General features: G+C 38.5%; 1 protein-coding gene across 1 annotated transcript; it reads right to left on the bottom strand.

Moving 5' to 3' along the window:
* Nucleotides 1-14: 14 nt before the first annotated feature.
* DHX36 (DEAH-box helicase 36) lies at nucleotides 15-27,957 on the bottom strand. Its single transcript, XM_035134043.2, has 25 exons — nucleotides 27,645-27,957; nucleotides 26,427-26,545; nucleotides 25,347-25,563; nucleotides 24,502-24,540; nucleotides 23,843-24,013; nucleotides 23,679-23,758; nucleotides 22,666-22,740; nucleotides 22,321-22,487; nucleotides 21,266-21,347; nucleotides 20,937-21,077; nucleotides 20,395-20,497; nucleotides 18,837-18,924; nucleotides 17,712-17,767; nucleotides 16,438-16,502; nucleotides 14,639-14,782; nucleotides 12,327-12,444; nucleotides 10,654-10,752; nucleotides 9,307-9,480; nucleotides 9,016-9,102; nucleotides 7,783-7,866; nucleotides 7,581-7,680; nucleotides 7,402-7,492; nucleotides 5,507-5,627; nucleotides 4,619-4,771; nucleotides 15-3,372 (listed from the first exon to the last, which is right to left on the bottom strand). Exons 1-25 carry the CDS (start codon nucleotides 27,864-27,866, stop codon nucleotides 3,187-3,189), a joined length of 2,982 nt encoding a protein of 993 aa, XP_034989934.1. The 5' UTR covers nucleotides 27,867-27,957; the 3' UTR covers nucleotides 15-3,186.

The raw sequence follows: 27,957 nt of genomic DNA, 5'->3' as shown, positions 1-27,957 counted from the left end.
CTAAAAAGGATTGGTTTTAGACAATATACTGTATGACATACCAGCCTAGCCATGAAATGTTAGAAAAGCCATTCTGAATTTTACATTTCTCCTGATTTTTGAGTAAACACTCAACTGCTTTTGACTCAGATAAGTGTGCTGTTACAACATACTCTTAACACCATTTGAAAGCAGCGTGTGGGTTTGTTTTTAAAAGGCAGTTTTAATATTTCATTTTGCACAGTACTGCAATAACCACTATAATTATTTCCTACACTGCATATGAAACCCTTCCATTGCCCTCTAAAACAATCTCACTAAGGCATCGAAGTACAAATAGAGGCAGCTAAATTGTTTTCATGCATCACTGTCAAAATGGTGTTTTGGGTTTTTGGGTGGAAAGAATAACCCTTCCCTCTCAACATTCACACATTGAGGCCTGGAGTGTTCTTTGATATTTCACATTCAACACTTGCCAAGTTACTAACAGCTTAGTTTGATCATTCTGAAACGATTGGGGGTCCCCCCCCCCATATCATTGATCCAGCCCTATGTAAATATTTTATGACCTGTCTGGGGCTTCTGATGGTTTTTCTTTTAACAAAATACAATGGACAGCGAGCTTAAAAGTAAGACATAATGGGAAATACTACACTAACATAGGTACAGTCCTCATCTTCTAACTTAGAATCATGTGTATTTAAAAGCAGGAATACTCTTTAAAAGAAGCTATGCATTCTACTCTCCGGTAACCCAATTGGACCACGAGAACACCTACAAAAACATAGTAGAATGAATATTGCCAGTCATCCTTACTGCACTAGCCTTTGTGAAATGGGAAATATTTTGTAAGGCATCCTGTGATATCTGTATTTGGCACCTGGTATAATACAGAGTATGGGCAAACAAACAAAAGCCTTCTGTTGCTTTCTCAATTTAACCACTACCTTGGGTGATAGAGGGAAGTGATGTGCAGATAAGCTACTGGTGATGCCATTAATATAGTAATATAATTACACGGAGTAGATGACACAATAGAACTGTAACAGCATTTTAGACATTGCATCTTAAGTATGTTTTCATTTTCAGTTGCAGTGCTCTGTATCCAAAATCAAATCAAGCAACCGTCAGTGCATTAAGGGTCGCAAAAGATTTGGGTTGAAACTTACCTACCAGGAAAGCTGATACATGCATTGGCTTCTACTTCAAGCCTTACAATAGTCATCTGGTTGGCCACTGGGAGAACAGGTTATTGGGTTTAGCTAGGCCTTTGATCTGTTCCAGCAGCGCTCTTACCTAATGCAAAGAAAAAGCCCATTCGTGCAACTCTCCTCCCGCCAGAGAGCACGCACAGTTTCATCTCCATATAGAAACATCATGTAGCCTTGAGCTGTTGCATGACCACTTACGGACAGATAGTATTTATTAAAGAAGTTCAAGCAACTGAGTGCAAGCGTTACTTGCCCACAGAAACTGGCTAGCTCATGTACCTAAGTTAATTAGTGGCACTTCGGCAGCCTGTGGGGGAAAATACCAGCGATTTACAGAGGTTTCCATACATGCCCCTTGGAGACAAATAGTCCATTTGGCTAATTAGAAGCCTGCACAAGCTTTTGCATAATTGGTCTGAAGAAAAGCCTCACACTGTACTTTCTGATTATTGGCTCATTTCTCTTTCATTAGCAAGATCTTAACAAAAAAGATTTAATTGCATTAGCTCTACTTAATACCTATGTTCATTAATCAAGATACATCAATTTTATCAGAATTTTTAAATGGTAGAAAAATCAGTAATTGGGGGTGGGGACAAGCCAGCAGTTCCAGAGGAGAAACACATATATACTATACAGAAAATAGTATGGGTGAATGGCCTGCAATGGGAGTTCTTAATCGCTCACTAAATGTATTTCTAAATTAGGATGTTTAGTAAAATGGGTTTCCCAAGATTTTGCCATTGCTTTTAAGGAAAATTGATTTGACGTAATTAGTCTATTCAAATCAAAATAGATTTTATATGGGAAATCAGAGATATACATGTTCAGCAACAAAACTTGGTAAACATCACCTCTGCAATCATTGGTTATATTTCTACAACTAAATTTAAAACTTCCATTGCAACCTATAGGAACATTTTGGGGTGGCAGTGAAGTGTTGTGACAACCATTTTTGTAACTGGTTTAGGAGAGGTCCCATGAGCGAGACACATATTGTCTGTGTGAGTTTTATGAAATGCTCTGTATTTGCTTATGTTTTCTATTCAATATTAATTTGAAATCTTCAACTAGAAGCTGCCAGTTCCAGGTCTTGCTGGAGATACCTGCAATTTTAAACAGCAATGCAGCGCGCACAGTAATTGCATATGAAAAAGACTAGCATATAGGCATTTAATAAAGACACATGGGTTGATAAAATATTCCAAAAGAAACTCAAAAAAATCTTTGCATCACTGAAACAGCTACTCAGTGTACAGTTCATGTACACTTAAGCTCCACTGGAATGAAAGAGCCTATTGCAAGCCCCAGTCTCAAAGCTACATTATTTGTCTAGGTTAGAGACTAAATCCTGCTCCCATTCCAAAGCCAATTGCTGGTATTTAGAGTATCAACCTAGGTCTCTAGGCATGTGCAGCTGTAGCTTCTGGATCATCAAATATGATTTCCCACCCTATGGCCCATAGATGAATAGGAGTACGTATGTTTAGAAAGATCTAAACATCAAGCATTTATTTAAAATGTGACAATGTTTTTGACAGAGCGGCCCTCGTACATCTCTTTGGGGTGATGACTTTGGTTGTTTCACTCTCAGCAGCATGCCCTTACTAGTAACTCCAGAATGTAAATAAAAGGCTAATGGACAAATAGGGTGCTTCTAGCTACTAACGCGAATCACTTTTCTTAAAGTGGCAATTCCACAGTTAGCAGAAAAACAGTGTAAACACCAGAAGAATTTGGGGGGGGATCAGTTTGTGTTCAGTTTCATCCAGCTTTTTACCCGACAATTACAGTCCTCAAGAAACAGCGTCATACATGCAGAATACAACTATGCAGTACTGGCAACTAGATAAACAGCTACTTTATACAGTTGGCTGCCATACACAGCTGCTATGAACTACCGATACTAAAGATGAAATTCCAAGATGCCCAAAGATAAACTGTCAACAATGAACTGGTAGAGCTGCCATCTCTTCAGCGGCCAAAAGGAACAGTGTTAACTGTATTCTTCGCTCTGGAAACGGGGGGCAGAGTTTCTGGCAGTTTGATTCTCCTGTGTTGTGATTAAGTCTATAATGGCTGTCAGCAGTGCAGTGTCTGTTGATTTAGTATTGTTCCAGTCCACAGGGTGTGGGTTTTCTATTTTCTCTTGTAGAAGGTCATCCAATTCTTTTTTCAAATCCTGCGGATAAAAGGATGTTGGTTCAGAAAGAAACCAAGAGCAGAAAGTTTTGAAAGTCATTCTTTTTTTCTGTAGTGTCAAAAACTTAATACATACTTGGAAATGAAATGTTCCACTCTTTCATTATTCTGCGTTTTGCTAAGAATGTACGTCAAAACTCTTGGAAATTTAACTAGCTCTTTTCTGTCCAATTAAATGTAACTTACTTTAGGTAAGGCTTTATCTGCTTCGAGTTATTCAAGAACTGTACTGTATAAGGCACTTTGAAACAAAGTAAGTTTCTCATAAGGATAAAAAAGAATTGCCTAAGGAGTCAATGGGTTGTATCCAACTAAGTTATACGCAGAGGAAGCCCACTGAAACTAATGGAAGGAAATTAGCGTTGTCCCTTAATTTCAATGCATCTGCTTTAATAATGAATTTGGATACAACCCAATGTCTTTGAAAGAATCCCATTTTCAAGCTGAAATAATAGTTGAAGTTGTGTTTTAGTTAAACTGCATATTTTAACATCTTGTTCAAATTAACAACTCCACTCTTGATAGCACTTTTTAACAGCAACAATAAAAACAGCTGATATAGGCCAAGAAAAGACTAATGTGAAAAAATGAGATAAAACACAATAAAAAGGCAATTATTTTTGAACATCAATCAGATAAGTTCAGTGTTAATTTAACATAAGGTGGTTGGTATTTGATAAATAAGTGAAATGTTATAGTTTTTAAGATCCTATTGTACTTCTTCCCCAACCCCTTTCAGAAAAAAAGCTATCCATCTGGCATTAAAATCTGGTGCTGATTGTACTTCATCTATCTCAAGGTACAGGTGGGGGATTGAATGAACAGTGCTTATCTAAACATTGATTCACTCTGATTACTCCACTTTAAGTGCCTTTTTTCTGAAAACAGATCTGGTGGAGCAGGAAAATCTCACATAGAAATAAATGCAGTATCTCCCTGTTGATTAATTCCTCCCATCCCCCAACTAGGAAGGAAAGAGAGAGCATTTGACATGAAATCCTAAAATGACAGTTCTCTCCAGAATGAAATGCCTGAAAAGGACTGATGCCTGAAAAGATCTTTCAAGTTTATACTTTATAGGAAATTACAACACAGCAATCTAAGCAGACATTAACTTCTTTTTTAAAAAAATGTTTTTGTAACACCATACTATATCAGCTGTTCCAGGAGCATGACAGTTGTTTGTGTAGAATAAAATCTGAAAATGAAATGGGCAGCCCACTCACCTTCACTAGCTGTGCTATTCTTGCTGGAGACTGAAAAACAATCCACTCATCCACAGCGATTGTATCCTGATCTTTGTCCTTCTGAATAGAAATATCTCCCCCAAAGAACAAAAGGCAGTATGGAGAGACTTCTGTGCAATCGTACAGGTATATCTGTAACAAGGAATGCATATAAACTATGTTACCACTTTCAAAATAGGGCACGAGAATGTTCTAGTGCATACTGAAAATAGGATCTCAAGTTACTTTTAAACTTGTGTGTAGTTCCCCTGAAAGTGAAATATTAATAATGTGGCGATCGCTGGAAAACACTTCAGGTTCAAGGTTTTGCGAAGCCAAGACAATTACCAGTATTATTTTTTTAATTGTGAAAGGTTTCACTCCCACAGTTAGTTGCATTACATACAAACAAGTGCTGAGCAAATATTTGCTGTTCTTTCTTGACTAGAAACAAGAGTAGTCATATGGCATAACTAAAATATGTGATATCCCTAGGCCTGTCAAAAAACCAAAACAAAACTACACCCTTTTGCATTCCATGGGCTGTGCTTCTCAATGTGCTCTCCTCCCAGCCGTAAGATCATAAGGAGAAGCATGGAGGACATGAGAATCTAAATAATTCCACTCTGAGCAGCAGGCATCAGGAGGGAGAAGGGAGAGCACAGAACAGGACTGAACCATTAAAAGCTACTGATATTGCCATCTCTCAACCAGGAATTTCAAGGCCCCTTGTAAAGTGCAGTGGTAACTGCAGTGAGTGGGGCTGCGCACAGACCAGACTAGTTAAGCTAACTAAGACTGTAATTGCTTCAACAGAACAGACTGTGGAGAGACTTAAAATGCACCCACATTTATGCTTAAAAGAATACAAAATAAATTTCCACTTACGCTGCTTGTCCTCATCTTCAAATGGTAAACAAGCCAGTTGTAATGGAATTCTGTCTCTTCAACATTGACAGACTTGGGATGAATGTTAACCGTTCCATCTGTTTTAGTGGAAACTTTAACCCTTAAGAAACAGACAAATCACTTATAATTCAGCTACAAAGGAACAACATATACATACGTTCAAAGATTTAAGATAACTGCCCTTCAAAAAGAGATGTAATGTGCCATTAGGGCTATCACCAGTTAAAAGACTCGTTTCTAAATTAGACATTACTGCATGATATTTAGACAAGAACTGAAAGCAAAAACAAGAAAGATCTTAAGCATCTATACTTCTTAAAAAAGTTCCACTTCAAAACCAGACTACAGTATTAGATTACTTTAAAGATTTGTGTTATATTAATTAAAGAATAATAAAGTATCAGTTCAACTTCATTGCAATTTGTGTGCTCTATTCTCTTTTTCATTCTGAGCAAGAGGATATTGCTTGCATAAAGGATAATCCCAGTGATGGGAAAAGCAAAAATATACAGTCCTATCTATGATACTATCCTCATTTCAATTTCTCTTTTGAAACCAAACACATTTTCAAAACAAGAGGAAAATAAGTGTTTGATATATGAAAAGCTATTTTCTACCATTATTATTGACTTATCTAGCCTAGGGCTGAGCATCAAAGCAAAATATAATCAATTCATTTTTGCTAGCCACCTACCAAATAAAACACAGATTGTGGAGACCGGATGAAGAGAACTCTGCATGTTCAGTCTTAATTACAGGTAGGTAGCCGTGTTGGTCTGGGTCGAAGTAAAATGAAAAAAATCCTTCAGTAGCACCTTAAAGACCAACTAAGTTTTTATTTTGGTATGAGCTTTTGTGTGCATGCACACTTCTTCAGATCTGAAGAAGTGTGCATGCACACGAAAGCTCATACCAAAATAAAAACTTAGTTGGTCTTTAAGGTGCTACTGAAGGAATTTTTTCATTTTGTTCAGTCTTAAATTTTTATTTGTGGCTCCACCTAGTGGCAAAACTATGCTATTACATTTTGCTCAATTCAAATACAGTGGAACCTCGGTTTATGAACACCTCGGTTTACGAATTTTCGGTTTACGAATGCCGCGGACCCATCTGGAACGGATTAATTCACTTTCCATTACTTTCAATGGGAAAGTTCGCTTCAGTTTATGAACGCTTCAGTTTATGAACAGACTTCGGGAACCAATTACACCCTTGCTTCAGGTTAAGTACATTTCAGGTTGAGTACTCCGCGGACCCGTCTAGAACGGATTAATCCACTTTCCATTACTTTCAATGGGAAAGTTCGCTTCAGTTTATGAACGCTTCAGTTTAAGTACTCCGCGGACCATCTGGAACAGATTAATCCACTTTCCATTACTTTCAATGGGAAAGTTCGCTTCAGTTTATGAACGCTTCAGTTTATGAACAGACTTCCGGAACCAATTGTGTTCATAAACCGAGGTACCACTGTAGGAACAAGCAATCTGCATACTGGTTATTGTGCTAAGCATGACTTACAGAAAGGACCACTATTTCAGACACAATGGACTCTTCTAGCAAAAAGAGCAGTGTAAAAAATAATAAATTAAGTTATTAATAAATAAATTTGTGGTTCTCACTTGGGATGATCTCCACAAAATTACTGTTCATGTGGAGCTCCAGGATCCCAAAACTAACCCAAGTATCACCTGCCGTTGTCTCACCGGGGGGGGGGGTCACATGCTCCCCCAGAACTCAAGTATTCCTAGACTGGATAGTTAGCAACACAAACAAAAACAATATATTCCTGCCTTCTTTCAACTACATAGAAACCCTTGTTTAATATATTCACACTCACATTCTTGGTAAAAGAGCAAGCAGAAGAAAAGCCTTACATTTTTCTCTTTTTGCTGAAGTTTGCTCGGATCTTTGCAACCTTTGGATATAAGCCAGCACAAATAACAGCTTTGAGTAGCTTCTCATTGTCTGGAAGAGAAAAACAGCCAAGTGAATCACGATTCACAAAGGGAGAATTCAAAGCGTATCTGGCGTACTGCTCCTCTTCAGAATTTACCTGAGTTAGTGTTGGATTTGGGGTCTCTGGGGCTTCTACTATTCACAAACCCAGCTGCAAGGAGATGTTCAGCAAACTGCCCTTTCATGTTACGCAGCATCTAGAGAACAGCATGAATCGATCAATTTGTTCTTACAGATAATGTCAAACTAAATCTGTTTCAAAAGTGTACATTTTCTTGCTAGAGACAAACAACTATTACCTGCAGAGTATTTGAAGAAAGAAAATACTCCCAGCAATAATCCTTCTCACACCTGAAGCCACGTCGCTGGGCTTCTTCCCAACCCTGAAAGCACAATTATTATTATTATTATTATTATTATTATTATTATTATTATTATTTAGTATAGGTCCTTTCAAAGGAAAACTGTAACTGAATTGAATCGGATGTTTATACCTTCCTGATTTGAATGCCAGATGGAATCAGAAAGCATTTTATAGAATATAGTAAAGAAGTGAAATATGAAGTGTCACAGTAAGAGTGACCTAAAAAAAAGACTATGGAGTGCATTCATTCCTTTCACAGAACTGTATTAAGCCAAAACATCCAGATTAGAACTAATTCAGCAGCTAAAAGGAAGCTACCATTCATATCACTCCCTTATTCCACTATGTGTAAAGGGAAAAGCTCTAGAACAGCAATAATTAATACTGGTCTCCAAAACAAGAGGAAGAAACACTTCATGAACTGCAAGTTGTAGGAGATACAGGATTAAAATTAGACCTATATATTAAAATTGTTTAGACCAAATCACAGCAGAAAGCAATGAAACTTGGAATAAAAAGCTAACCTACTATTAATACCCTCCTAGTGGTGCATCAGGTAAACTGCTAGCATATTTGCAAAGCTAAATTGGATGGAGGGGGGAGGAGTGTTGAGATTCCTGAATTGCAGGAGGTTGGACTTAAGATGACCCTCAGGGTCCTTTCAAACTATACAATTCCATTATTCTATGATCTCCATACTAAATGCATACTTGGGTTTTTTACCAGTTTGTCACCACTACTAGTAAAACTAGTATGGACCGTAAAGATTTCATCTCTGTGCAATGTGAGCTGTTTATGCTAATATTTGAATCCTCTTTATATTATTTATTTAATAAACTATGTTCCCCCTGTGAATCCACCATGTGTCAACTAGAACAGTGCTTCCCAAACTCCACCCTGTCGTGGACAACTTGAAAATTGCTAAGGGTCTTGGCAGACCATTTAACGACTTCTCTGCCTTTTGCAACAATTGTAATTCCATAGAATTCAAATTGTAATGCAATAGAATACAATATAATAAATAAAAGCAGCAATGAAAATGCCATGAAAATGACTATTCCATGCAATGGGTGTGCTGTCTCACATCTTCAGACACAAATACCCAGGAATGCTAGGGAACCACCATGAAGCTTGCAGACCACTGCTGGTCAATGGATCACGTATCTACCTTGAAAGCATTCACAATGGTGAGGTGATCACTTTTGGAACTCTTTGACAGTTCCTTTCTTCTTGCGTCTGCTACTTTTTCTTTACCCTTAAGAGAAAAACACACAAAGTTGGACTAATCTGTGTATTAAAAAGAAGAAAGAAAGAAATACTCAGGAGATATACCCAAGTGCAATTTGCTGTAAGACTAAAACATAGCACATTGCAAGAGGGGATCTTTCTGAAATCAAAGGCTTCATCTTCATCTTTTCAGAACAAAAATTACTTTTAAAGCTCTCGATAAATACTTTACCAAGGGAATGACAAAAGGGTCCTTGAAGCTGAGGCTGGCAGCAATAGTGAGAACAGGATCTAAGCAACAGAATAAAGCTCCAAAGAGAATCATTTTTCCTATGTGCGGCTCCACTGGTAATCGCGCCAAATGGACTCCAAGGGGAGTCAATTCTTCTTGCCTATCCAAGGCATTCTGTTAAAGGGAAGGCACAAAAAAGGAAGAACATAAACAATGAAAAAGAGTATCAGCATTTGGTTGAAATCCATGTTAAAGAAGCCTAAATTCTGTGCCTTAAGTTTTAAGGTACAGTGAAATTTAGTTTCACATTTATTTAGAATAGCACAACCTGCTTACATAATTACAATTTTCAGCAATAAGGTTGGAACAGCAGAAAAGAGTAGTGTATGTACTGGAATAAACAGGGATGAGGAGAACTGTGAGCAATAATCATGAAGAGAACTCAGATAGATATCCAGGGTGAGGGTGCTGAAACCCCATCCACTGTTAGAATCTCGCTCAGCAAAATGCTTGCTTTAAAAGTACCCAGATGCCATGTCCTACTGCAAATTAATGAACGTACACACAAATTAGCAAATCATCAAGACACAAAATTCTGAGCACCAGAATTTCTTGTTCCAACAGGTTTTTAGGAATTGACTGCTTTTAATTAAAGGGCTGGTGCCGTGATGTTTTTAATGTAATTATTGGTATGTTTTAAACAGTTTTTATGTATGTATATAGTTTTAATTCTGTAAATTTTTACTTATATTTAAATATTGATTTTTCTGTTTTAGCAGTTTTTCTTTTTATCTGTAAGCTGCCTTGAGTCCCATCAGGGAAGAGTCCCATCAGGGAATAATAATAATAATAGGTGATTTTTACTGTTGTTCTCAAAGCTTATTTGAATTTTAATAAAATACCAACTGAACAACTGCAGCAAAATGGCATGCACTGCCCATTGTGATTTAACCAGTGTAAAAATTCATTATCTTATTCCATTTCAATGTCCTGGTTTTTCTAGTTACATCTGTCATTATAAAAATTATAAAAATTTCCAAGTCAAAACTAGATATTATTTGATTTGCGTGAAGTTCAATTTTAAATTGCACTAAGATTTAAACTACACTTCTTAGTACAAAAAGAAGTTTATTAAATTAAGATACTAAAATCATGTATAAAGCTTAGACAATATCAACAGTAAACATTTGTAATTGCTCAGTTTTATGAATGATTTCTAAATACCATGAATGAACATTCTCAAGCCTGAACAAGTTGTGAACTGCCCCGAGTTCTATGGAAGAAGGGTGCTATACAAATTTGTTACATAAAATAAAATATTAGTACAGGAAATAAACAAAAAATTACCAGCTGCATGAGATTTTTTATGGATAACAACACAGCATCACGTGATGGTGGATCCATCAGTTTGCTCAGAAAATGGGCAATTCCTCCAAGCTTTAAGATCTGAAAGAAAACAAAGGTCATCCTTGTTTATAAACTCAAATTAAATTGCAAAACACCTTCAGAATTATATCAATCAAATGCTTTCCCGCTGACTCATTTTTTAAAGGCATGAACAGTTAGGAACAGAACTTTCAATAGCATTCCACAGAAAAGAGACTCCTATTGCTAATTATTATTATTACTACTACTACCTTTTATTATTAATTAGCATTATTATTTCATTTTACGCATCACTTCCAATGAAGCTTCTCTAAGCAATTTCAAAATGTAATAATAAATTCATATACAGGACAACTTCACGTATACAATTTCAAATCAGTTGCAGATAAAAACACGGACATAAATGTCCACTTAAAAGACATGTTGAAAATTAAGTTTTCAACTGATGCTGAAAAGACAAGAGATGGTGTCCATTTGATATGTTAAGGAGTTAGTCATACCTCATGTTACGTCTGCTTCATGTTGTTTTTTCAGGCTGCGCCCTGTGGCGACCCGGAAGTACCGGAAAGGGCTACTTCCGGGTTTCACCGCTCGCACATGTGCAGTAGCACTAAATTGCGCTTCACGCATGTGCACAAGCAGCAAATTGCACCACGCACATGCGCAGATATGGCACTTCAGATTCCAGACTTTTCACATTGTGAACTGGACTCCGGAATGGATCCCGTTCGCAACAGGAGGTACCACTGTAGTTCCAAAGGGTAGATACTACTAACACTCAAAGCCAAATTACAGCACTATGCAGAGCACAGAGATTGGTTGGGAATAGAAAGAATGAGACAATATTTGTATGGGGAGCCACCACCTTGAACTTAGCCTGGTAGCTTATTGGTAACCAGTGCAATTCTTACAACAGCAGCATGATACGATGCTAATATTGTGCCCCAACGAGCGGTTAAGCCACCACATTCTGTACTACTTGCAGCTTCTGGGTCATAATAATAATTGTAATAATAATCTGGCTGGGTTTCCCCAGCCACTCTAGGCAGCTCCCAACAGAATATTAAAAACACGCTAAAACAGCATACATTAAAAACTTCCCTAAACAGGGTTGCCTGTTCAAGGGCAGCCCCATATACAGTGGCTCTCTTGATTCAGATGTTACAGAGAACAGGGTATCATCAACATACTCATGACATCTCACCCCAAATTTCCTAAGAACTGTTCCCAATGGCTTCAGGTAGATGTTAAACAGCATTGGAAACAAGATGGTACTTTGCAGCACCCTTCTGAACTAGCAAGTTTTGCACTTGTAACATACAAGATTGACACCAATCCTCATTGAGATCATTCCACAGCCTCAAGGCAGTTGCAGCAAGAGCTTTGCTCGTTTCATACAAGAGAAGCACATGGACAAAAGTGCAACCTGCTGAACTGCAGGGCTCATATGGCAATGTAGATCCATTGCTAGATATGGAAGAGAAGCCTCTTTCATGAGCTCAGAATCCCATCTGCCACAGATGGAAATAGAAACCACAAAAGTAATATAATCTGGATCAATACTACTTGAGGAAATCTTCATGTTTGATGCAAAATCCTTTAGCAGAAAGGCTACCCTAACAGGTATGTATTACCTTGATTTGCAAACAAAGTTCTTCCAAAGGTGTCCTCAGGATTTCTGGCAACTGATAATCGTCTAACAAACTGGCACGCAGACCATTGTACAAGTGGTAGCAGTTACCAGGCTGGACTCTGGAGGAAGTTAAATATTTTGACACTGTAGTAAAAGCTGCTCAGCAGTATACCTTTTATGAAAAACTTGCAATGAAAGAATGATTAGCTTAAGTGCTGACCCTATGGCTCAGTGTACCATCAAGAAGCAATTATAAAGAAAAGCAATAATCTAGGGCAGTGTTTCTCAACCAGTGTGCCTCCAGATGTTTTGGGACTACAACTCCCATCATCCCTAGCTAGCAAGACCAGTGGTCAGGAATGATGGGAGTTGTAGTCCCAAAACATCTGGAGGCACACTGGTTGAGAAACACTGATCTAGGACAGGGGTGGGGAACCCCAGGCATAGGCACAAAATGAAACCCTCCAGACTTCTTAATATGGCCCTCAAGAGTTTCCCCAAGCTACACCACTCATCAGCACTACTATGCCCCTTGAGTGCTTTTGCCTGGCTGGAATGAATCCCTTTAAGATTTCTGTGCCTAGACAGAGGTAGGTGTGTGTGTGTGTGTGTGTGTGTGTGTGCGCGCACGCATGTGCAAAAGCCTCTGGCTCCTGCATGGCTGAAATGTAGCCTACTGTTCGAAGGTAAGAGTCATGGTTACTGCTCCACCCTTTTTGGCTCTGGCCAAAATTGCCACGGGCATGAAACCCTGGAAGGGAACTCATCCCTTGAGCTAAAGAATGTTCGCCATATCTGATCTAGGACAGCAACAAAATGAAGGAAATGTTACCAAATCAACACCAGCTTCTTTTTATATATGGCACAGGGAATAATAAATACAATTATTGTGTGGGCAAGGATAATGTATCTACCTGCCAGTCTGACATATGTCAACAGAAAACTAAGGACAACAATGCACTCCCCTTTGCTCAGTATGAGACAATAACCTTATAAGATGGGATTGCACCAAATCTGCAATGCAGTGAAAGTTTACGCCTGATTGGTCTCACACAGGATAGAACGGCAACTGTTGAGTGAAGCAACTTTATGCAGCCAAACACATGCACCTATTACACCTAGTTAAAGAGATTTAATGGGTTTTTTCTGTATTCACCAATGCACTTGAACACCACAAGTTCTAGGCAAATTCATTTCCAAGTGATTATGTGGGAAGATATTAAGTACTTCCACAGTTAGTGGGAGTATTTTTCAGGTAGCGATACTGTGGAGTGAGGAAAACATTTCAAGGATAGTGATGCTGAACTTTCTTTTTATCTGCTTACTATCTGGTAAGTAGATAATATCTAGAGAAATGCACTGAGTAAAAAATGCTAAGAGGGCAATCTACAAGACATGATTTATTTATACATTTACATTAACTCTCCATAAATTATTTGTGCTCAAGAGCCCAACCCCCACTCACACGGCATCTCCACATAGGGAGCGAGGAAATCGGGCTACAAGACCTATAGGTATCATCTAGGCACATGTGCTGTGCCTATAGTCTTATGTCTTTAGGTTTTATTTGAAGGAGTTCAACAAATACAAACAATGCAAATGTCAAGATAGTGAAGATTTTTTCCCCTACATATTTTTAGAATGTAATAGAGAGATTGTGCTGCTGAACTACTTTAACTTCTAAAACTAAGTTTAAATCCCTGAAGAACAGTCGTGTTGGACTATGAAAGTAAAAAAAGAATCCCAAGAAATTCCTGTAACTGCTTAAAGCAGGCATCCCCAAACTTTGGCCTTCCAGATGTTTTGGACTACAATTCCCATCATCCCTGACCACTGGTCCTCTTAGCTAGGGATCATGGGAGTTGTAAGCCAAAACATCTGGAGGGCTGCAGTTTGGGGATGCCTGGCTTAAAGGCTAATAGAAGTATTCTAGTATGAAGTTTTGCAGGTTAGAGCCTATTTTAATCAAAGGTTTGATGATACAAGAGGATGCTCCAATCTATTAATGCTCCAATCTAAAATGCATTGGGTTCCACCATACCACTCTGAGTATTCAATCTATAAAAATAAGATATCAAAGGGAGGGCAAAAAACAAAACAAAAAACTAAGCCAGCAAATAAAGTCACTAAAGGAAAAGCTTCAGATTAATTGAGAAAGTCAGCAAAGTGAGGGGGAAAGTTAATGTCTTTAAAGTAAACTTTAAATAATGAATTTACTATTACTATTATTATTAAATATTTGAAAATGTTCATTATTGCAATAGCCAAGGTTTTCCTGCTTCTGTCCATTCTGTTACAATAGATGACTCTTACCTTCCTGCTCTACCTTTCCTCTGCTTAGCGTTTGCTTTGCTAACCCACTCTGCAGCCATCGTGCTAATGTTGTTCTGTGTATCAAAGTTAGTTTCCTTTATCTTTCCTCCATCTATAACGTATACCACATCGTCTATGGTGATGCTGCAGAAATAGGATGCAAGAAGAAATGGTAAGCTTTTGTACATCAAATAGAGACAATTTGCATTGATTATGTCCATCTGTAAAAGAACTTGCCCCTTACAAAACATGCAAATTGTCCTAGGTGACTATGTAATCAATCGTAATGAACAGAGACTACCACTTGCTAGAGTTTTGATATTTCTTACATAACAAGCACACATCCACAAAGGAGTGAAGTCTGCAAGAAAACCAAAAAGCTAAAAATGCTCAGACTGAAGCAAGACTTTAACTGAACATATCAGAAGCGAAGACTGTCGGCAGACACGCTTATGTTATTTATTTTACAGATTCATAAACCAGTTCTCAGCCACAAACTACTAAAGTAGTGTGCAAAAAGTTAAAAGGAGGTAAAATACACAAAAAACAACTCTAACAATAAACCAATTTTTACACTGATACAATTAATAGCACATAAGATGACCGGGTCATACTTAAGGGGAAATCTTTTTAAACAACGTCGTCAGCAGCCATCTAAACATCAAGACAGCAGGCACCTGTCTAACTTCAGTTATAGTACTAGCTACATAAAAAACATTAAGCGTGCTAATCTGGAAATAAATTCTATTTTTAAGCAAGCGTGTTTTGGGTTGGAGCCTCAGGATAATCAGCTGTAAGCATGCTTAATGGAAACTGTTAGGCCCTGGGTTTTACCAACAAGCAATCCAGTCTAGGCAGCACTCCTGTCTAATTCCCAACCTGTCAGTGTAATAGATATTGAGGTGGGAAGAGTCTGAAGCATAGGAGAGGGGTGGCACTCTGCACAAGGCCTGGGTCATAACTTCTTTTGCCTAGCTTCATGTGCACTCTTGTAGGGATGAGGGTCAGTTGAGACACCTAACTTATTCCACAGGCCATCAGATATTGCTTAATGCTGAAGCCAATTTATAAAAGCCGAAAAGGAACTGTTGATTGTATTGTAAACAGTTTTTCTTAATGAATGCAGCTCCCCCTGCAGCTCCAAGACAGGAAATGCCAAAGTTTCAAGGCAAGGCTTTGCTGTTCCTCCTCCTCTCTTGAGGCTCAGTCAGCTTCCTGTCTAAACTCTAAGCACAACTTCTTATGATCTCTTGCTCTGCACTGAGCCATTTCCCACCCCCCCTAATTTTGTCTCCCCTCCACTTTCCATACCTGCTTGTATTTTCTGTTATTCTTCCTCTCCAAAAAGTAAAAAGCAAAAACATTGTTTACCTCGGCCTTTATCCCCCCCCCCTTCTTTCAATCCAGGAAGATTGAAAACTGTTTCCCTTTCAAGGAAAAGGGGGGGGGGGACATTGCAGGCATTGTGCTTTAATCTGCCAGCGTTCAAAAAGTGCCAGCGTTCAAAAAGAAACTCCACAGATTAATTGGGCAGCACTCACGAGACCTCTGACATTCATGAGATAATGTGTTGCTTTCCCTTGTACAGTATATCCATTCTACTTTAAATTTCCACATTAAACTATCTGATGAATCCAAAGTGAAAAAGCAGCTTTACTGTAAATATTTTTAATTTATTTTATTGCTCGTTCCACTACATAAAGGAATTAAACATTTTTATTTACACTTTTAATTTACACTTGCCAACAAGTTAATTTCAAGCATTTCAAGCATTGCTAGAAGCATAAACAAAGACTTACCTAGTCTCAGCAATGTTGGTAGCAATTACAATTTTACGGACTCCAGGGGGGGTCCTTTTAAAAACCTAAAGAAAAAGAAAAACAAAATCAGAAAGGGGGAAAGTGTTTGTTCCAGACATTTCATTCTCATCATAAAATTTGTTTACTTAATTTAATTTCTTTCAATCAAAACATGCACATACATACACTCACCACTAAATTTAAGCACCAGAGCAACTAAGCATTAATGGATAATTGAAACCATTTTATTAAAGTATTATTACAACAGCAATCCAAGAAGGAAACAGTTATTTGGAATAAAGGATATGATCTCTTGAAAAGCTTGTGGATTGAAGCGTCCCATGTTTTAACAGGCATGGCACAGCCCAGTTGAGACATTGTGTTCTATATCATAGGGAGTGGCTGGGGAAACCCAGCCAGATGGGACGACTAGAAATATATTATTATTATTATTATTATTACACTCTGGTCCCAATTTCCAAGGACATGGGGATTCCACAATATGAAAAATTTATTCCTTCCTTGCTGCTCAACAAGACTGAAATCAGTTTTTTAATGTTTCTGAAAATAATTAAATATAATTGGGCAACAAATAAACATATGCGCTTGAATTCAGAGAAACAGGGGAAAGTGGGGAGGATGGAATATGACCTCCCTGCCTCCTTCATCCTAGTGGTAAGGTAAAGGGACCCCTGACCATTAGGTCCACTCGTGACCGACTCTGAGGTTGCGGTGCTCATCTCGCGTTATTGGCCGAGGGAGCCGGCGTACAGCTTCCAGGTCATGTGGCCAACATGACAAAGCCGCTTCGGGCGAACCAGAGCAGCACATGGAAACACCATTTACCTTCCCGCTGTAATGGTACCTATTTATCTACTTGCACTTTGACATGCTTTCGAACCGCTAGGTTGGCAGGAGCTGGGACCGAGCAACAGGAGATCACCCCGTCGTGGGGATTCGAACCGCCGACCTTCTGATCGGCAAGCCCTAGGCTCTATGGTTTAACACACAGTGCCACCCCAAATACTTCACTAAAGGGTTATGAGGTATGGGGTGGTGGCTGAAAATCAGAGGCATATTTGTTGCCAGAAGATCCGCCAGCATTTCTCTGGACCCAATCAAGTAAGTTATGTGTAGGCACAGCTGCTGCAGTCATTCTACTTTAGTTTAAAAAACTGAATACAGATTTAGAATACTCTATTACCAAATGCATGCATTTTCTGTTATGGGAAAGATGTATTAAAATAATGACCACTGTCAATCATAAAACGTACCTGGGTCTGGTTAACAGTAGGCATCAAGGAATGCAGAGGTATAATAACGAACCTATCTGAAAAATAAAATCAGCATTATGGTACTACTCTAGGTAAAATTCCATTTGAAAGAAAAACTGAAAATCTAGAGAAATTTAAGAATATAAATGAGGTAGGAATAATGAACCATTTTCTTCAAGAAGCCACAGATTCTCATTACAAATAATATTTTTGAAAGCACTAGTTAATAATTTATTCATTTTATTCTGCCAATAAAATTCATAACCTTTCTATATTTTGCCATAAATATTGCCTTGTAGCATTAAACTGAATAAGTCTTTGAGGTCAGCAGCTTGTTAAGTATAATTTAAATTAAACCTTTGAATATTTTAAATTTATTGCTAGAATCATTAACGGTGATCCATTTGATTCACCCAAATAAACTCATCTGCTCTCAAAGCAAATACAAAGCTCAACATCCTTGAAACATTTGTTCCACAGTGGTTATGTTTGTGCAATGTCATCATGCGAAACCACATTAAGGATGGAGACTGCTATCCTTGACATTTAACAGTAACCAAATTATTTTTTTTGAGTTAGGGGGGCTTACCAGCCAACACTGTAACTGACATGCCACCCCACATGCTATCACTTACTGCTCACCTCAGTGGCTGTTGGGATGCCAGTTCAACCATTGCACTGCATTGCATTAAAGACAGACAGCAGGAATTCTGGTTCTAGCAGTCATGTAAAGGAGAAAGATGCTGGGCAATGGCAACAGGAAGAGGGGCAGAGGCTCAGAATGGCAGCTAGAGAAGTTCAGTAGGCTTTAGAGACAGAGAACCCTGCCCTCCAAGTGTTACAGAAGCATATTGACAGTGCTAATTTAACTGCTCATCCTAATTTAAGATTATTTAATGTAGGCCAACATCCATTTGAAAAGGGTAGCTGAATTCTGAACTTTTCTGTCAACTTGCATATGCTTAGGACGGTGAACATCAACACCTATGTTGGCACAATGTACAATCTATGAAGCTGTGTTGATAGTGCTGCCAAAAGGTGCTGGGAAGGTTTGGGTAATAGTTTGTAAAGAAAACCCCTAGTTCGCAGCAGATTATTTTAAGAAAATCAAAGAAGATGATTTACCTGACTTAAACATAACTTGAGACATCAGAAGGTCATTTAGAGTGCTAATGTTGTCCCATCCAGGAAGAAATACAAGTATTGCACCATCCTGCATGAACACAGGTACATGGAGAAATCGATTATCCAACATGGATGCAAAGTTCAACCAATAAAGCACACACCACGGCCAAGTTAAGACATGTTGTTACGCCACAATTTAGGAAGTTTGGATCCCGCTCACAACTTTAGTTTGTTTCACCTAATGTTGATTTGTGCCCCCTCCACAGGGTCCCACCTCCTCTTTGAATAGTCAGCTTATTTACAAAGTGAGTGGTGCAATCAGTATGTTGCCTGGTAGGATGAGGAGGGTACAGAGGTCTGTGAAAATGCCAGCAAGAAACTCTTAGCTGCACAAGTAGTTTTGTTTGAGTCTCACATCCGTGCACTCAGATTGGTGGCAGGGAAGGGACAACACAACGAATTAACACAACGAGTTAAACCAGGGTACTGAACTTGGATGCAATGGCAGACTACAGTTAACATAATCCAAGATCCATGCACCAATTTTAAACCATGGGGTTTCAGAGCATGATTTGTTAGCCAAAAACAAGCCATGATTACCCCACTGGGGCAGATTCAGATGTGCAAGCAAACCAGGGGTTAAATATTGTATCCAATTCAACCTGTAAACTGTATTTTTGGTATTTCTAAAACCTTGCAATTGCAAATTGTGAAAACACATTCTTAATATTATTTGCAATTTGAAAATTATATGCAGCAGAAACACTTGATTCTGAATTACCTTTGCCCCCATGTACCACTACTGCCACTATCACAATTTTTCAGGGAGTAGAGCAAAGCACCAAAATACCATTGATACACTTACAGTGTTAAATAAAATGGGATTAAGCTAGAACTAAGAACTTAGTACAAATATTCTAGTCCCTGAAATGTTTGCTTGGGAGCAAGAGACATTGAAATACCCTGTTGAAGCCAAAGGATGTGTGATTTGGTTCTGAAAAACATTTACTCAATTGTTTCTCTAAAATTAGTGCAGTACAGTACTGACTTTAACATACAAGCACAGAAAAACATTTGTAGCTGTTGTCTTTGCTTGTTTGTCAACAGAGTAATTAAAATTCCAGTCTACTCTTGAATTTCTATTTTAAAAAGACAGTGAAAACAACTTTATGTATTAGTATTAGTATTAACACATACAGGGAGAAGAACTATATATTAATCCCTGTGATTTCATATGCCTCACATCACAAGTGCAGAGTTGCCTAGAAAAATTCCAAGAAAACAATAACCTACAAAATAATTTTCCTCTATAATAATTGCGTAGAGCCAACACCAACTTATATTCTGTTTTTTAATTATGATGACCATGAGTCAAATTTAAGCCTACTTAAGTTCCATTTATTTTAGTAAGGGTCAAGGTTAAGTAAGTGCTTAAGTCTCTTCTCTTGAAATCTAGCAGATTTAGAATCAATTAAGTTTAATTAGGTTGCACCTCATCTAATTAAGAAGAGGAAATAATTTAAAAAGTGAAGTCATATTTAGCCAAGTTGAAACTCACCTCTTCTTCAAGACAAATGTATCTGATCAGTGCTGCAATCAAATCAAGGTCAACTTTCTCATCATCCATCATTCCCAATGCATCAATTGTACTTTCTGAATACCTAGTACAAATAAAAAGCATTATTTATGTGCTATAGTTAATTTCAGCACAAGTACACAGGCTCTTATTTTATACAAATAGCAAAAAATAGCAAAAAAGGAGACTGGTAAAAATAAACACAGATCTACAGAAGAAACTGCTGAAAGAACACAGCAGAACAAAGTGAATCCTATTTGCTTTTACACACAGCACAAATCTCAGTCTCTCTTAAAAAAAGCAACTGCATGTTTATTCAGAAATTCTACTGTAATAATAGTAATATATTTATATATCACCCACCCATCTGGCTGGGTTGCCCCAGCCACTCTGTGCGGCTTCTAGCAAATTAAAACATCAAATATGGTTTGCTCCCTAGAAAGTGCTAGGATTGCAGTCATAAAGTGTCTGTCACATATGTAACAAAAATATGAAAGTTGTACAAAAGTGAAAAATAACCCTACCGCCCTCTCAGCTGCTTCAAATAATCTGGCCACTGCTCATGATAAAGTTCTTCTTTTTCTTCCTTTTCTGGCCTGCTTATGTGCCCCTGCATAAACCTCTTTTTCCAATGTGGTCTGCGATCCGTATTTTCTGGAATGTATCTTCAAAAATAAATATAGCATTCATTAATGTTTGCATATTAAGTAAAAAATATTTTTTAATCATTCTAAATATATCAATATAGCCTTCATATTGGGAGAAGACAGGGATCATTATACGTCCAAACTCTGAGTTTTGGTGTCACAATGAAAAAAGGAATTACGGTAAGAGGCATCAACTTCACACTAACCGTAGCTTCTCAATTACATCTTCCAAAAGGTACTCCTTGACAGGAAAGGTGAATCCAGGAATATGGATCATAGGACAACTGTCTGTATAAAAAGGGGGAAATAAATATTGCATCACCTACATTTTAGCAAACTGCATCATGCTTGAAAACAAGATACAAGACACCACTTACAGAATAGCTAAAAGCATGAGTTTATACAAAATGAAACATTTTTTAAAATGCTATTGTTATAGTAATCAAAAAAAGCTAATTAGGTTGCTTTTAGTCTACTAGAAAGACCAAAGTGGTTTAGAATTTTAGGGAAGCTTTTAATGTTTGATTCTATTTTTAATATTCTGTTGGGAGCCGCCCAGTGTGGCTGGGGAAACCCAACAAGATGGGTGGGGGTATAATTACTTAATTAATATTGAATGGTGCTCAATAGTGCCTTGGCATGAACCCAAGTGTTCAAAATGCTGCCAAAGATATTGGTCACTGAAGTTGCAAAGTAAAATGTTTATTGCACACGGAACGTGATACTTCACCGGACAAAACGACTCTGGCAAAGAATAGTTATACCACAATATGTGTGTGTCTTTTAAAGTGTCATAGAACTATTACATGAAAATGCCAAGTATTCATTCAGCATTTCATTTCATGCAGAGATAAATTTAAAAAATAAAACAGCATATATTTTTATTTATTTTCAGAAGTATGGGCAACTCCACACATCTGCACAATTGCGCACATGCACGGTACCTGAAACCTGGAAGTGGTGGAAGTGAGCTGGAAAGTCCTCCTGACTCGTGAGGAGACTCTCCCCAGAGCCTGAAGAGGACATCCTCTTTGAGCTCCGGGGAGGGTCTCCTCATGAGTTGGCGCTGCAGTGGGGCTTTATTGATGCTGCTCAGCCTCCCTGCCTAACAGCTGACAAGTGGGAAAGCAGCGGCAGCCTGCAATGTAACCCTCACATAAGGAGGAAGACACCTGTATTTTGTTATACTATGATGCTTCCAGCATTCATAGCAAAATACAGGGGGTTATTTCACTTGTAAAAATGTAATTATTTCACGCACCAAAATAGTCTGAGAACTTCTCGGCATTCAGCGTAGCACTCATCAATATGACTTTCAAGTCGAGTCGTACACTTAGCAGATCTTTGATTATGGTCATTAAAACATCTGATTGGAGATTTCTCTCATGGATTTCATCAAGGATTACATGACTAACACTGGCCAACTCCCTACAACAAAAGAAGTACAGAACTGATAACCCCCCATGTTTATAAGAAACAAAATGTTAATGAGCAGATATGAAATAAATGGAAATAATGAGTACAGCAAATACAACTATTAGCAGCAGCTAATAAAGCTTTGAGGAAATGCATTCAAAATTTTCTTTTGAAACAGAGAAACACTTACTTATCTGACTGGAGCCACTGTAGGACAATTCCTGTTGTGCAGTACAAAATTGAGCCTTGTTTCCTTGGCAACCGGCTGAAAGATAGCCATTAAAAACAATACTTCAGTTCCTCTTGATATTGCATTTGAAAAAGCCAGAAGATACTTTTAAGTGTTATAATGCAGTCAGTACACCTTCAGCTGCACTCACTTACTAAGATTCAAGCAGGTTGTGCAAAATGAAAATAAAAGCTGCAGTTCTATACACACTTATTTGAAAGTAAGCTTAGTTGAAGTGAACTGGACTTCTGAGAAAGCAGGCATAGTTTAGCTTCATGGTACGCTCAGCATGCAGCCAGCAAACAGAATGTCTAGGGTATGACTCAACAATGCTTAATTAACGCATTTTAAAAGTTGTTGCTAATCCAAACAGCAAACACAAATGCCACTGTTTATAAATAATTTAAAAAATGGATATACTGTGCTATATTAGAAAGAAAAAAACTTATTTTGATGAATTGGAAGAACCGCAAAAAGATTCCATTGAGCACATGGATTGATAATATGGGCAGATTAGCTACGCATGAACGAATTGCATGTCGACGCAAAATAAGAAGGGATAAATATGAAGAAATCTGGAAAGAATATTTTTAAGTGATAAAGTGGATAGTGGTGGGAAGTAGAGGAAGGAGAGAGAGGAGGGAAAATATTGTTTTTTTTATAAAAAAGGTGTAGTCATAGGTATATCAGTGTATTCAAATTTGAATTGTCAAATTGTGTTATTACTGTTATTATGGTTTTTGTTGTAAGTGTCTTTTGTGGTTGATGTTTGTATTGAAAAATCGATAATAATATTATTTTAAAAAAATGTCACCAAAAGTTACATTGTGCATCTTTGGAAGGAGAACCCCCTAGGTAAGCAACAGCACAGCAGAACTATACAGCTTTGCTGCACCAACATGAGTTCTATATCCACAATGTCTGTGCAAAGACATTCTTCAAGTATAAAAACTAACAAGAAAATGCTCATGTACCTTTCAAGCCGAATTTGATATCCTGTACTCTTTCCATTACCACATACTTCAGCCCTTTCTGCCGCAACCCTCTCTGCTACCTTAACATTAAAGAAAATCTGTTAATGTTTTCTTCTTTGTAAATATGGTTACTTTATCCCAGAATAGATTTAAATGTCACTTACAGAGATAGCACTGATCCTTCTAGGCTGAGTACATACAATCCTGCAGGAAGACCCCTTCCCTCGCTCAATATAGTCATCCAAGATGAACTGAGTAACTTGAGTTGTCTTTCCGCAGCCAGTCTCCCCACTTATAACAGTTACCCGACTGCTATTTATGATGTTGACAAGCTCCTATTAAAAACAAAAACAAAAAGATGAAACACACAGTGATCACTCTGTTGTGTGGAGATATGCTTCCATGCCCTCATTCAATTATGCACTGAACATTATCCACTTTAAAAAATACACCAGGGACTGAAATTGTTTAATGGTGTTTCTCTACACAGTAGAACACATGAACATTTTCCACTAAATTCTCGTTACCTTTTAACATTTCATTAAATATTTTTCTTTTCCAAATCTTAATGCTCATCTGAGTTAAGACAAAAGGGCTCATACAGTGGTACCTCAACTTACAAATGACCCGACAACCGAATTATTCGATTTACAAATGGGGGTAATGGCCGCGCACTTACGAATGTCTCGACATCTGGGGGGGGAAACCACGGCAGTTTTAGATGGCATTTTTCGACTTACGAATTTTTCGACTTACGAAGGTGCCTTCGGAACGGATTAAATTCGTAAGTCGAGGCACCACTGTATTCAAGGTATGTATTTACCTTTCTCATTCCATAAGAAGGTAGCTTCTCACGAAATCTCTGTAAAGTAAAAAAAGAGAAGAAAATAGAGTATATTTATAATAGATATTATAATATACTTACAAAATTGGTTAGCAAGTTGAATATGATTAGTGATGCTGTTGAGCTATGAACTCAAGCACCAATCTCTTTTTTTTTTAAAAGCATGTTAATGTTACATCTAAGATGCTGAGAACCACATATATTAATAATAAATGTATTCAGCTGCAACACAACATTAACGCTTGCCTTTTCCACTAAAAGGGGAAGAGGAACAAGAACCATATCAACATCTGACTGTGTTCCTAAGCAAGTTATTTGAGGAAAGTCAGGTTTTTTAAAGTTCCTGTGCCTCTCACTGCAGTAAAGATAAAAATGTAATGAAAATACTATTTATTTATTTATTTATTGGGGGGGGGGAATGATTAGCTGCCCTTCATCAAAATATTCCAAGGCAGTGTACAAAAATATATATGGTTCATCTTCATATCCTAAATATGAAGCTGATGCAGAGCTCTTGACAGGAAGCCCATATGACTGGGCTGCCCATTATACCAAATAATGTAATTCAGATCACACTGATTACAGTATATTAATCATCTTGGCTACTAGGTGAAATACAGCATAGAAAAACAGCTCAGGGTTTCCACATAGATCAATTCATAAATGATATCTATAATTTCTAGCTAAAAGGATTTATGCAAACTTCTATTGAGGTAGATACAATTAGAGATCTAGCATAGTACAAATGGGAATACATTACTGCAATAGAGCTTCATCTTCCCCTCCTGCCCTCAACATGCCCCAAAATCTTCTCTGGAGGCTACCTGCATTTCAATATATCTGGAATCAGTTTTTTTCTTTTTCAATTCTTCTTTAAGTTGCTCATCTAAATCAACATCGGGTTTATTTTCTTCTAAGAGATATGCTGAATCTTGATCAAGGAATGTTTTTTCCAATATTGGTCTAGTTCTTTTGGGTGCCCTCTCAACAACAGGTTTTTCCACAACAGGCTTTGGTTTTGGAGGGGTCTCCTTTGTGTACCTGGAAAAAGTGTGATTAAGCATAAGTCTTCCAGCTCTAAGAAACACACATCAGTAGATAAATTTGGTATTTATAGTTTTGATCTACAGTCCTGTGTCCAGCTATGAGTAAGTAAGTGATCTCATCCTGTAAACAACATAGGTGGCAGCTGGCAAGCAGATAGCTCAATCCGTAAAGCATGAGACTCTTGATTTCAGGGTTGTGCGTTTGAGCCCCATGTTGAGCAAAAGATCCATGCGTTGCAGGAGGTTGGACTAGATGACCCTAGTGGTCCCTTCCAACTCTACAATTCTATGATTAGAACTCACTGCTCTGCTTGCTTGGATTTTCCTCCCACACCACACTGATATTTTGCCACAGTACTATCCCAATTATAAGAGGCCACAAAGTTGCAAGGCAAAACAAACAAAAACCTGAGATGAAAGTAGCTCAATAAATGTCACTAACTACAGGCAACCCCCGATTTGTGCAGGGGGTGCATTCCAGGTCATTGTGAAATTGTGTGCAACTGAAACACCCTGCAAACGATCCACTCCACCCCTGCCCCACCTTTTAGTGATGTCTTTTATTACATTTTCGGGATACTTCCAGTTTTGGCGCTGTGCACATACTGCTTGCGCCTAAAATGGGGGTTGCCTGTATTTTAGTCATTATTCTTCCCAACGACCAATATTTGCCAATTTACTGTTGTGATGTGATGTGGGGTTCTATAAGAATATTAAGTACGTAAACAAATGAAACTGAATACAAATCACTACAGTATAGTGTTTGATAACTATTTTATAATGCAAACTACCCTTCAGTTGGTTTGTATACTGCTAACATACTACTAACATTTGACCTGAAACAAAAATTATTATTACCCTTCTTCATCAGACCACCAAGACATGGCTTCTTGTTCTTTTTCATTTTTGCTCTGGACAGTGTTCAGCAACTGTACAATCTGTTCTTCTCTGCGCTCATCCATACGCACCACAGCTCTCTATATATGGAAAGAACAATGGATTTTAACAAAATCTTAAAGTAGAACATACTCCTTGCTCAAAAATCTTGCTGCAATTATTTCAATGACTGACACTCCTCAATATTGTAAAAGGAACAGGACTACATATTCTAAATACTAAGGATAATACTTAGATAAATACTAAGGATTACTACTATACTTTAAATTTAATGCTTCTGTACAAAGTTGAGAAAGTCTTCAGGACATCACTCATGCAGCAATGGATACAACCCTTGATAAGATTACTGCAATGCCCTCTATAGGGGACTTCCCTTGCTCTTGACTAAGAAACTTCTACCATTGGGGGTGGGGTGCACGCATTTGACAGATAGAATGGGATACTGGATGTTCAACATCCCCCAACTTGTGAAAAATGGGGTGAGATTCGCCGCCTTGAGCTAGTCACTGACAAGAAAAGACTGGGCAGAACAGTTGTCTTTCTGCTGGGAGCCTGCCCTGCTTCTTTCAACCGGGCTTGGGGTAGGGCCTGACATAAAGGACACTCCTGACATAAAGGAGTGCTTCTGCTGCTGCTGGGCAGAGAGGGCTCCGTTTTTGTTTTTAAAATAGCTTTTGTTTTTATATATGTCATTTTAAATTGTGATTGATATTAATGTTGTATTCTTAGTTTTAGATTTTATGAATTATGTGGAAATTGTTTTCCATTTGGTTGTGTACTTTCTGATGGGTTTTATTTAGTTTATAACTTTTGTTATGTTGGTAATTACGGTATGAAAATCTAGTCATGCTGTAAGCCGCCTTGAGCATTGTTTTAACTATGGAAAGGCGGCATATAAATATTCTGATGATGATGATGATGATGATATTTCCCCAGCCCGCTCAGGAAGAACGAGACAGGCAGGCGCGCTGCACCAGCGTTCAAAGGGCCTCTTGGATGTGGCCACCTTCAAAAGGAGCGGGCCGACAGGTAAATTCCTCAAGAACGAAGGGCTTCATCGGAGGCCTCTTCTCTCAAGATCCACGCCCCTCAGGGGTCCCAAAACGACACCTCCTCGGGGCGCAAACGACGGGCAGGCAGCGCTCGGCCGGCCACCCTGAAACCACCCCCCTCACCCACCTGCTGCCTCTCGGCCTCTTTGCTCTTCTCGCCCTGCCGCCGCGCGTACCACAGGCCAATCTCGCGGCCCTTCAGGTGCGGAGGGGGTCGGCCCCGACCGCCGCCGCCGCCGCCACCTCTTCCGCCGCCTCCCGCTCCGCCGCGGCCAGAGGACGATGACGACGACTGCGAAGCACGGGGCCCGCCCCCGCGGCCCCAATCCCGACGGTGCTCGTAGCTCATCTTGCTGCCGCCGCCGCCGCCGCCTCCAGGTACTGAGAATCTCCCGAGCCGGCAGACGCGAAGATGGAACCGGAACCGGAATCCGCGAGAG

The sequence above is a fragment of the Zootoca vivipara genome, chromosome 5 (genome assembly GCF_963506605.1).
Source record: "Zootoca vivipara chromosome 5, rZooViv1.1, whole genome shotgun sequence".
NCBI lineage: Eukaryota > Metazoa > Chordata > Lepidosauria > Squamata > Lacertidae > Zootoca > Zootoca vivipara.
Note: the sequence above shows the minus strand (reverse complement) of the source record. Positions and strands in the feature narration are given on the sequence as shown.

Coding starts and splice junctions, on each gene's coding strand:
- DHX36 (XM_035134043.2), bottom strand. CDS start 27,866: ATGAGCTACGAGCACCGTCGGGATTGGGGCCGCGGGGGCGGGCCCCGT. Junction 14,783..16,437: donor ACCAACATTGCTGAGACTAG/GTAAGTCTTTGT, acceptor CTATTTCTGCAG/CATCACCATAGACGATGTGG. Junction 7,681..7,782: donor TTTCTTCAAATACTCTGCAG/GTAATAGTTGTT, acceptor GCTGTTCTCTAG/ATGCTGCGTAACATGAAAGG.